This window comes from Sinocyclocheilus rhinocerous, unplaced genomic scaffold (assembly GCF_001515625.1).
Source record: "Sinocyclocheilus rhinocerous isolate Xijiao unplaced genomic scaffold, SAMN03320098_v1.1 scaffold480, whole genome shotgun sequence".
In the NCBI taxonomy this organism is placed as follows: Eukaryota; Metazoa; Chordata; class Actinopteri; order Cypriniformes; family Cyprinidae; genus Sinocyclocheilus; species Sinocyclocheilus rhinocerous.
The window spans coordinates 183,916-196,470 of NW_015655401.1; the positions used below are offsets into that span (position 1 = coordinate 183,916).

At 35.9% G+C, this 12,555-nt stretch overlaps 1 protein-coding gene across 3 annotated transcripts in view; it reads right to left on the bottom strand.

Moving 5' to 3' along the window:
* The window catches only part of LOC107718079 (potassium voltage-gated channel subfamily H member 6-like), a 39,485-nt gene that overhangs the window by 5,265 nt on the left and 21,665 nt on the right, over positions 1-12,555 (bottom strand). For all 3 annotated transcript variants that reach the window (XM_016525025.1, XM_016525024.1, XM_016525026.1), the window contains 3 exons: positions 2,971-3,393; positions 1,713-2,109; positions 110-309 (listed from right to left, as the gene is read on the bottom strand). In XM_016525025.1, the coding sequence (XP_016380511.1) occupies positions 110-309; positions 1,713-2,109; positions 2,971-3,393 (1,020 nt within the window). The remainder of the gene's footprint in view (positions 1-109; positions 310-1,712; positions 2,110-2,970; positions 3,394-12,555) is intronic.

Genomic DNA, 12,555 nt, shown 5'->3' on the forward strand with positions numbered 1-12,555 from the left:
AACATAGGTTAATGTGATAAATGGTACCACGTTATGTGCTCTGTCATGTGTGCATGCAAAAAATAAACAGAGTATGCCCAGGTGTTCTGTATGTGGCTCTGTGACTCACAGCATTCATGTCAATGCCGTTAGTGTAGGACCAAGCATGCTGAAAATACTCCTCCAGTTTTTGCCTGAGTGGGTTGGGGATCTGGTGGAAACGGATGAACTCCCGAACCCGTAGCATCTGAGTGTGGTAACGCGCGGTGCCAGAGTACAGCCTCTGGATGATGGCTGACACATTTCCAAATATGCTAGCATACATTAGCGCTGTGAAGAAAACAACAACAACAACAAAAAACATTTTCTTTCAGAGCAGTGTGTTAATCCACACGATTTATCCACTTTAGTCCTCAAAATGCCCCCAAAAAGGTATGTCTACTAATCATGTTTAGTGGGGAAGTTTACTATTATTGGCTCTTTATCAGCAAGGCCTTTATAAGACCATAGAATTTTATTGAAAGTTTAGACCAAGGGTTCTTAAACCAAAGACCCCCAAATATGATAATCTCCTTGTGAGGGACCCCTTCCTAAAATATAAAGGCAGCTATTTATTTTCAGGCATAAAGACTTATTTATACTGTGCATGAAAATATTAGAATATTAATAATAAATAAAAAAAATTGCATTGAATAATTGAAAAATATATTATGTGTGATATTCAGCATGCTTCTGTTTTTCAAATAAAACCAAATAATCAACACATAAAATGAAGTCAACAGACAGACACATAGAGTGGTTGAAGCTCATGTGCATTAAATATAAAATATGTTTACTCTAACTGTAGATAGATATTTATGAAGGACATATTTTCCCTCATTTTTTAAAGACTTTGAAGCATGCTGCCATATAAAACTCTGTGTGATCGCTTTAAATATCGCCTACTGATAGCGAAAAAGTTTTATCTGTAGTCTTTTTATTTAATGTTGAAAATATCACCTAATAACATAAGTATGAAATGAATGAATATTAATATCATAAATATGATAATATCATAAATAAGTCGCTTGCATTTTTTAAGATTACTGGCTGATTTTTGCAACTTAACGAACGAAACTCCATTAACAACTAGCCACTCTAAGGAGGCATTTGTATGTATTACGACCAGCAGGGACCCAATCCACCAATCAGAGAGGTTCCTGAATTTCAACCGTTTTTTTAATTAGTTAATGTAGAATATCTTGTGTGAATATTTTACCCACGGGATCGGCACCTATGGACTGGAGTAATGGAATAAATTATAGGAATAAAATTACATTTTAAAATATATTAAAACAGAAAACTGTTATTTTGATATGGTATTTTGATCAAACAAATGCAGCCTAAATAAATAAATGCAGAGCATACAGGACATCTTTAAAAGACATAAAAAAAAACGTACAGACCCTAAACCAGGGTTCCTCAAATCTTGCCCTGGTGGGCCGCTGCCCTGCAGAGTTTAGCTCCTGATCAAAACACACCTGAAACAAACTAATCAAGGTCTTCAGGATCACTAGGAAATCACAGGTAGGTGAGCTTGATCAGGGTTATTATTATTATTATTATTAATAATAATAATAATAATAATAATAAATAGTTTTTTTTTACTTTCAATGGACCTCATACAGTAGCACCCAACTGCAGTTCCCAATTTGGAAAAAATCCATTTTGCTGACATAAGAAAAAACACTAACCTCCAATGAGCATGACACAGATGGTAAAGATCTTCTCAGAGTTGGTTTTTGGGGAGACATTTCCAAAGCCCACACTGGTGAGGCTGCTGAAGGTGAAGTACAGGGCAGTGACATATTTATCTTTAATAGAGGGTCCTGATGAAGGATTTGTGATATTATATGGCTTCCCCAGCTGTTCACCCAAAGAATCAAGCCAACCGATCCGAGACGGGCCGCTCCTTTCCACATTCCCAATAGCATACCAGATGCAGGCCAGCCAGTGGGCAATTAGTGCAAAGGTGCACATAAGAAGAAAGAGCACCGCGGCTCCATACTCGGAGTAGCGATCGAGTTTACGTGCCACACGCACTAATCGCAACAGCCGAGCAGTCTTCAGTAGGCCAATCAGAGTTGTTGTCTGTCAATACATGAAAACAATGAGCACTGAAAAGTTAAGAGATGGTTAGCAAAAGCTATAATAACATATTAAAAAGAATTGTTCACCCAAAAATGAAAATTTACTCACCCTCAGGACATCCAAGATGTAGATGAGTTTATTTCTTCATCGGAACAGATTTGAAGATATTTAGCATACATCACTTGCTCACCAATGAATCACCAATGAATGAATGGGTGCCGTCAGAATGAGAGTCCAAACAGCTGATTAAAAACAACACAATAACCCACACGACTCCAGTCCATCAATTGATGTCTTGTGAAGAGAAAGCTGTGTTTGTAAGAAACAATTCCATAATCAAGGCATTTTACATTTTAACCGTTGCTTCTGACCAAAATACCAGTCCATAATCCATAACGCTTCCAGTGGGAAAAAAAGCATCCACTGCTGTCCTCTCACATCAAAATCCACTGATGTTTTTTTAGAACTGTTTTTGCTTGTAAACAGTGCTTGATCTGTGCATATTTCTCTCTTGATTCAGACGAGACAACTTTTTCAATAAAGAAAGCAATATTATGGATAGAGGACTGGTATTTTAGCCAGAAGCAACCGTTTGAAGTTAAAAATGCTTTGATAGATTTTTAACAAAGACTCTCTTGGACTCCCATTATTGTGATGTTTGCTGTTTGTGATGTTCTCATTCTGATGGCACCCATTCACTGCAGAGGATCCATTGGTGAGAAAGTGATGTAATGCAAAATGTTTCCAAATCTGTTTTGATGAAGAAACAAACTACACCTTAGATGACCTGAGGGTGAGTACATTTTCATTTCTGGGTGAACTATTCCTTTAAAAATCAAAATTACCCATAAGTTTACTCACATCTTCTACAGAGCGATAAATGAGCAAGTCGAAAGGAATGGCAGCCACCATGTCAATGAGGAACCAGCCTTTAAAATAGTGGATGGCTATTCGGCCGGGCTGGCTGACCACTTCATCGTTGCTATTCACGTAGGTTGTGCGAAAGTTAATCACAATGTCCACTACGAACATGATATCCACCATGAGGTCCACCACGTTGAGTGGACTGCAAGAGTAGCCACAGCGCTGCATGGCAGCCTCTTCCTCGTCGCTGAGCAGGAATGCAGCCGAGTAAGGTGTGACGATTGCCGTATAGATGACCAGCAGCAAGATGACCCAGTCCCAGACTGCCTTGAAGGGGCTGTAGTGTAAAATGGTCCATTTGTGGATTCGGGGAGCCTGGAGCTTATACTCAGGGAGGACATCTGCACCTAGAGACAGCACCTGAGGAGAAATATACTTCACAATGAGAGGTCTTTTCAGATTATGAGATGAATTATGCAACTGCTGCTGAAAATCTGCATTTGGACAATTACAATGACATTATATATGATTATTTTTTAAAAACAAGCTTTAAACCATCAATGAAGATGTCCTGGTCTTGAGAATGAAAAAAGAAAAAAGAAAATTAGTTACATTAAAGCTTAATGTACCCAACCGTTCAGAAGCGTATTTTTTTTATTAATTTAAAAATTATTTTTTTTTTTTACTTACTATTCATCAAAAGCAACAATTGGGGTTTTTTTTGTTTTGTTTTTTGATAAGAATTTGATAATAATAAAAAAAACTTTTCTTGATCACCAAATCAGCATATTAGTATGATTTCTGAAGGATCATGTGACACTGAAGACTGGAGAAAATTCAGCTTTGCGTCACAGGAATAAATAACATTTAAAAAATATATTCAAACAGAAAACAGTTATTTTAAACTGTAATAATATTTCACAATATTACTGTTTTACTGTATTTTATTTGTATTAAATAAATGCAGCCTTGGTGACAGATAATTCTTTTAAAAAACATTTTAATGGTTTGGTCAGACATTGTGATCAGTGTCCAAAATTTGGAGGGAATGACTTTCTCATTAAATCTACGGATGGACAAATATTTGCAATACTGGAATAAATGGGTTGTTCACAACTTCATGACATGTTTATTGAACACTGTATGATCCGACATCTGTGACCAAGTAATTTTACTAGTTTACTAGTTCTGCATATTTTCTCAATGTTTATAAAATTAATTATTAATAATTTTAAACCAAAGACCCCCCAAATATGATAATCTATGATAAAATATGATAATAAAATTAATAATAATGTTTAAAAAATGTCACATTTCATAGTCTAGCTGGTAAAACCAGAAACTGTTCAGTCCATTTTCCATGTTTTTCCAAAGCTTTTCCAAAGCTTGCTGTAGGACAGAAATATTATCACATTTCTGACAGGAACTGAGTGGGCCGTAACTCAGTGTGGGTGAAGTAATGAAGCCATGTTTAGTCTCCGAGATATCCACTAAGTACACATCACTGCAGGGAGATCATTAATGCATTACATTGTAAACACCCTCTTAGGCGGCAAACTTCATCTCATTATATTTTCCAGGCCCCTAAAGAGGTGACCAACGTTTAGTCATTTGCTCAAAGCTTTTGATTATTCTTACTTGTAATCTACTGCCTTGATTATACTAAAGACACCAACACACAAAAAAATATTCATAGAAGTACTTCAAAGTATTCTTCGTAGCTCATACTGTATGAATATACTGTACGTGTTTAAGTACCTCAAGATTTATTAAATGTAAATACAAGTTCAAATGATTTCCTGTTTTAAGACAGCCCTGAACTTAGTCTACCAAAACCAGTGAGGCAGAATCATTATTAATTTATGGTAATCTAATATTTATCTTGCTCATTATGTACCATTAGGATGAAGAAATACATCTGCAGCAGACTGAAAAGCAAGTGGGAGAAAAAAACAGATCTTCTAGACTTAATTTGTTTATGGAAATCAAAGTTAGGCTATTTTCATAATCCAAAGACCTCATCCCACTAATGCTTGTACTCACAAATAACGCCTGCACTAAACAGCTCATAAAATAAAAATCTTAGTTAGCTTCCAGATTAATTATGTTTAATTCATGCATCTATTTTTGTAACTAGGTTAAAATCTATGAAGAGGCTGGTGTACTTTCCATCCATGACTTGCCTCAGCACTCATTAACTTGTGGAACAGCAAAAAATGGTTAGACAATGTAGCGAATCAGCTCATGGGGAAATATGAATAATTAATCATAACTAGTTATAATTAATTATAAATATTTAGATCCACTGTAGATATTTACTTGACCTCTCAGGGTCAACTGTCTGTCAATTCTAAGAACGTTAATTTCCTGGTTAAGGGAAATTACTTTCTTACTGTACAACTCTACACAGAGCCTGCAGCATAAATCTGCATGATTAGGGACGCCAGTTATGAGTAAACAATGAACAACGTCAAGTGTTCAAATGAAAAATTGTGTTTTTGATTGGTCCAGACGCTACAACAATAACTACTGACCCTCTAAACTAATAATCCGCATAAGTAAATAAATATTTCAACCTCAAAGTCTCTGCCACTCTTACCTCTCTGCTCTCCTGGCCAAGAATGGGACTCGTCTTGTCCCAAAAGCGGAGGCCCTGAGAGCCTTGTTTGCAAGGCATGTGTATCTGAAATGAAGGCTGAGGCTGAACAGAAGGAGCACAGGACTGGAAGAGCTTGTTCAATGGCTTCAGCACCAAGGTCAGAATCATGATCCACAAATAATATTCCGACCGCCACTGCTCAAGGCTCAAGTGGCAGAATCCCTGACTCCTCTAGCATTCCTGGAGAACGGTGAGCACAGGAGCTGCTCTCCTTAGGATCCAGGACCCTACCACCACCTGATAGCTATATCTCTGCTTATTTCTTGCTTACTTCTGCTCTCTCCATTTAGTGGTGGTTTCTCCTGTATCTTGTAGTCCATCTGCTATGCTCTGTGCTATGCAACTATTGCTTTAAAACACTTTGTTAAAAAATGAAAAAGTTTTGAGGTAAAACCATCAATGTCCTGTTTGTGCTACTGCTCTGAGAGAGATGCAGAATAGCTGCCAGTCACTTAAATATACATACAGAATGAGAGAGAGAGAGAGAGAGACCATTGGAAGCAGGCGCACCAAACTCTTGTGAGTAAACTGTTGCTGGGGCAGAATTTTTCCCATAATGTATCACATCTCAGCAAAAAAATAAAAATAAACATTAGATATTTAATTTAGTACAACAGTTCTCAGACATTTTGATTTGAATAATCTGCTGTAACAAGTTGTTTTTAAACTTTTTTATTAACTGGGAGTGTTACTATATGAAATTAATTAATAGCCCTTATCTGGGCAGATTTGTTATTAAGCTACTTACAAGAAAGAAGTTGTTCCATTAAGAACTACAACTGCACATAGGGGACCAAGGTAAATGCTCTGCTAATTTTGGATGGCAATCATAAGGACAATGCTATTAGAAAAGTGTTAATTTTTGGCAAAAATGAAATGGTGTGATTTCTTCTCTTTGAAGCTCATGCGTTAAGCTGTTCTGCAAAGATGCTAATTGAATTTTATATAGTAAAAGGCTTTTCTTCCTTGATTTATTAATATTCAGAGTGTAGGAGGAGTTAACTGTGAGACCTTCAATCAATACTTCAATTCTCTTGAAGATGAATCTGCAGAAATGTGCATTATCATTATTGAATTTCTGTCACCTCAGATAATAAGTCACACCACAATCCTTCTGTGTTCCTCATCTCAAGGCCTGATTCACCCTCAGTCCTGATTATACAGCATCATCTCACATGAAATTACAAGGTCGCTGAGTCCAAAGAGCACCAGTTGATCTCTCTGATTTTTTATTTATACTCCTCATCACCACAGACAGTTGATCTGTAGAAAAAAAACTTGTGTATTTGTTGCAAAAACATACAACACCTCTTTACAACACCTCAACTCATTCCAAGCTTGTTACAGGACAAGTACCGATTATCTGTTCATTTCTTATTCTTCTGTTTTCTATCTGGGAGCTTATAGAAGCCCCAAAAAAGCATTCTACTCATGTCATTTGGGTCAGATTTTCTAGATGAACTTTTCCTACAGATTTAATTGAACCTTCCCTTAAACATAACAAGAAGTGAGGATGTGCCTTTGCACATGAGGCATGCTATACATCTTTGCTACAATGCCATTTTTTGCATGCCACAGGTGTCATTGGTGTAAAAATGATAGCTTTCAGCTATTTTTTAATGAAACGGGGGTAAAAATAAAATCCACTTGATAATTCAAATCTGCCACTTGTGTTTACATATAATAAAATATTGTATTTCATATCATTTTCAATTACCTACGTCTCCCAAAATTGGAGATAAATACATTTGGCTCCCGTGGCATGACTACACTGTCCTTGTGAATTAGCTGTGTGTGAGTTTGCCAGGGTGAAGGGGTGGGTAGGGGTGGACATGTCAGTCCAAGGCCAGTGTGAGATGAGAACACAACAGGGGTAGAAAAGAGAGAGGACTTGAGGGTGAAGGAACCCGCCTTTGGACTCAAAATAGCCTTCTGGGACGGAACTGCAATGAAGCTCCAACAAACCATAAAAAACTGTTATCCTCACTGGCTCCTTGTTCACTGACTCACCAGACAATTTACAGCTTTGATCTACAGCCAAGACATCTCTCAAGTAAACATGCTTTTAATTTATCAGATTCGAAGAGCCATATGTTGGCAAGGAAATCAATGTTTTGACTATTTGAGAATTCCAGTAGTTTTGATTGCTGAATGTTTTTCAGGCATCCCACTCTATTTAATCAATGAATTTGCAAGATGCTTCCAGACATTCCTGACTTATTGGAAAAGGTTTTTTTTTAAATATTCTAAATCACAATAAAAAAATTTAGAGCCATTTTAAGATTTTATTCATATTTATGACTTTTCCAGGTCTAGAAAATCACCTCACATGTCCAGGTCATTCAAGACAGTGGGAACTTCTTCAATTTCTTCAAAGAAAAAATTAAAACAGTTGTTGAGGGGGTGAATAAAAACAAAACAAGACAAATATACACAGATTTTTAGCTGTTTTTGCTTATTTAAAAGCTTGTTTTTTTCCTATTTTAAATAATTTATTTTGTAAGTTTGTAGGGTAAGTCTGATTTGACTTTCCCTATTTAACATACAGTATTATTAATTTATTCCATATTTGATTATATATGGTAAACATAATTGAAAAAATGGAACGAAATGGGTATCACTGAGTAATTATAAGTAACAAATCATTTGCAAACTACTAGTTTATAGTTAATTCATAGTTTATAAACTGTAGTAATTACATTATTAGACTCTATACAAATAGTGAGTTCTTCATTCATTATCACTGTAATTAACACGATTATTATTTTTTAATTAGCTCATATGCAGAGCTGGGTAGTAACCGATTACATGTAATCTGAGTTACGTAATCAGATTCCAAAAATTAAATACTTGTGATTAGATTACAGTTACTTTTTTATTGATTACATGATTACATATGATTCACACTATAGCAATATTTTATTATTACTAATATTAATATGGACGACAGTTTTTTGAACCTAGAAGAGTACAAGGCTGGCTGTGCACAAAGGCTATTTCATACCCATCCCTTGTGCGTTGTTTCAGGCTTATACATACTTCAAGGCGAAAACTTTCCTGATCTCCTACCACGCACCAGCTGTCCACCAATGTCATGACATGGAGTCCTCACACAGAAAGACCCTCCATTAAAAGACCATTACTGGGGTTCATAATAATCTCCCTCAAATCAATTAACACAGCAACCAGCCGATATGCAGCTCCAGAGCGTCCTGATCTGACTGTGAAGAAACATCACAGGTAGAAGGTTTAGATGTACTGAACTGAAGAAGGCTGCGAGAGAGCTGTCATTTGAAACATAGAAGTTAATCTCACAGGGAAGCAGTCAGAAATTGCAACCATCGATCAAGGAAGCACTACAGCCCATAGGGCACTACCATTTGCAGTGAGCGATTGTCTCAGTGCCTCACAGATGGTGGTGTGGCAGTCAAGGGCATCCTTGTGTTGAGATGAATGTGGGGTACTTGACCGGACTGTTGTGACTATGGTGAGCAGAGCCCAGTTCTGACACCACAACACCAATCTTACACGCGGCCAACATGAGGCTCTGGGCAGAGACAAATGCCAGTGTTTCTGTCCTGTGCCAGTGTTCATGTCATGCGTTTTCATCACATTAAACACAGGAACAGGCACATTCTACTGTAACCATTTACAGGGGATAGTTCACCCCAAAATGAAATTCTAGATACATTTACTAACCCTCATGTTGACTATTATTTTTGGGTGAACTATCTCAAGTGCTCAAGGAAATAATAATGTGAAATAATTCAGTCATTTAAGAAAGCAAAATTGTAATCCTGTTTTCCTTTCTATGAATTTACTGCAGCGAATATTGAAAGGTTAACATTCATATTTTGTTAACCTTCAAGTTTCAAATTTGTAAGAACGATAATGATGGGAATGCTTTTATTTACACTGTCCCAGAATACCTGCAGTAATTCCTGAAATAATGCTTACACTGACAATGCAATCAATTCTGAAACAACGCCATTCTAGGAGCAGCCGTTTACACCATCTGACTTCACTCCAGTCATTAGATAGCATTAGATTATGACTGATTTAAAAATCAATGTTTCCTTTTACTTTAAATTTACAGAACATTACCAAATTCCAAAGAATTCAGCTATTTATAGTCTGAGTTTACCTATATCTCTAAGTGAAATACATACACTACCGTTTAAATGTTTGGGGTCAGCAAGATTATTTTTTTAATGTTTTTGAAAGAAGTCTCTTATGTTCACCAAGGCTGCATTTATTTTAATAAAATTACAATGAAAAATAGTACTAAATAATTGTATTTAGTGAATAATAGTAAAAAAATAATACTGTGAAATGTCATTAAAATTTAAAATAACTGTTTTCTGTTTTAATATACTTAAAAATGTAACTTATTCCTGTGATGGCAAAGCTGAATTTTCAGCAGCCATTACTTAAAGTCTTCAGTGTCACATGATCCTTCAGAAATCATTCTAATATGCTGATTTGGTGCTCAGTATTTCTTAATATAATGCATTGAAAACAGTACTACGTGATAGTTATTTTCAAGATTTTTTGATGAATATAATTTTTGATGAATAGGATTTTAAAATGAATAGAAAAAGAACAGCATTTATTTGAAATTTAAATCTTCTGTATTACTATAAGTGTCTTTACTATCACTTTTCGATCAATTTAATGTGTTCTTGCTGAAAGTATTTTTTTTTTTTAAGTAAAAAAAAAAAAAATTTATTAATTAATTCTGACCCCAAACCTTTGCACAGCAGTGTAGATCAAGTGGTAAAAACAAAGCGTACCTTCCTTGTGAACTCACCTCTTGTGCGACAATACTAGAGATGCGAACAGCCCTCTTGACCCGTGTGTTTTTCCGCTCATTGCTCCCTTGTGCCCCCTCCTGAGGAATGCTGCCTCTGGCACTAAAGGACATAGTTCTGCCCCATACAGATAGCTGCCTAAACTCCACTGTTCATCTCACCTTCTGCTCACAGGAACAGCCAACACTGTCATCCTCTGAGGTGGATCGCTTCGGTTTCGTCAGTCTGAAGGCTTCTCTTTCAGAATATATCTCTTAAGTGGCTTCCAATAAAAGTCTGATTGGTCTTTCAATTTCGCTCACTTTTTCCATCCTTTAAAATTGGAAAGCAAATCATCCAGGCTTTGAAGTGCTACTGCTGCTCAGTACCTTTCCAAGCTGTTTCAGTCACTCCAAGCAAATCAGCACAACATGAATAAACTGTCCATCTTCACATTAGTTTCTCACACAAAAATCAGAAAACAGCATACGAGTCTGAACGGGTGCAGCATGGATCCATCGTCACGCTGTCAGGGCAGCTGTTCCACTTTTTTCACGCTTTGCCTTTTAAAGAGAGTAAACTGCCTGTGGTATTCCTCTCCATCCCTCCCTCCCTCCCTCCCTTTCAGAAACACCGTGTTTGTGTGTTCTTCTCACTCTCTCTCTTCTCTGTGGAAGTCCCACTTGCAGCTGGCTGTCTGATCCACCTCCTCGCTCTCAGTAGCCCAGCTGCATGGCTTGATGGATATCCTCTGTTCCCTTGATAAGCACAAACACTCTTAAAAAAAAGTTTTTTTTCTCTATGTACTCAGCTCCCAGGCATGTTACAGACCCTCACCTTAACTCACTTCTCATATGATAATTTTCACCACATTAGGTTTAATCATACTTAAATTACATGTCTGAAATTAAAGCCAAGCCAGTGTCTGCCGTTAATAACCGCTTTCTACCAAACATGGGTCATTGCTTACATATACTGTACAGATCTGTATACTTATTCTCAATTAATAGATAGGTAACACTTTACAATAACCTTCAGTTTGTTAACATCAGAAATCATGAACTAACAAACAACATTTTTACAGTATTTATTAATCGAGGAGAATGATAATATATTGATGATTAATATTAATGTAACACTTTACAATAACCTTCAGTTTGTTAACATCAGAAATCATGAACTAACAATAAACAACATTTTTACAGTATTTATTAATCGAGGTTAATGATAATATATTGATGATTAATATTAATATTACTATACTATTGTTCATCGTTAATGTTCATTCATAATATATTAACTTAATTTATACAACTTGAAGTGTTAAAAATGTATTAATATGCACTACTGTTCTAAGTTTTGAGTTTGGTAAGATATTTTAATGTTTTTAAAATGTCATTTATGATATGAATTTAAGTTTTGAATTTTCAACAACCATTACGAAATCATTCTGATATGCTAATTTGCTGCTCAAGAAACATTTCTTATTATTAATCATGTTGAAAACAGCTGTGCTGCTTAATATTTTCGTGGAAACTAAAAAAAAATTTCAGGATTCTTAGATGAATAGAAAGGTCCAAAGAACAACATTTGTCTGAAATAGAAATCTTGTAACATTATAAAATCACAACTTATGATCAATTTAAGGTGTACTTGTTGAATAAAAGTGAATGTCTTAAAAAAAAAATCATACTTACCCCAAACGTTTGAAGGGTATGGTGTATGCAAAAATGTACATTACTTTTGCAACATTCATTAAGGTAGGTTATTGTTCATTGTAAGTTCATGATACCAAATGCATTAGCTAACTGAATCTGATTGTGAAGGGTTACCAAAATACATTACTAAGCACTCGCTGTCAAACAACAATTAAAAACAAAGACCCACACCCTTCTAAATGCATCTCTAAGCATACACTTATTTTTTGGGATGTGCTGGTTAGCATTCGCTATGAAATCAATGGATCTGTAGGTCATGCGTTTACTCGAAATGAACCCTGACAGCATAATTACTTGCCCATGACTGACATCATGCATGTTAAAGCCACCTTTCACAAGTCAACAAAGATCACACTTCCTCTCTAATGGCTGAGAGCCATTTGATTTAACCAATAATGATCCTGCATATGAGACA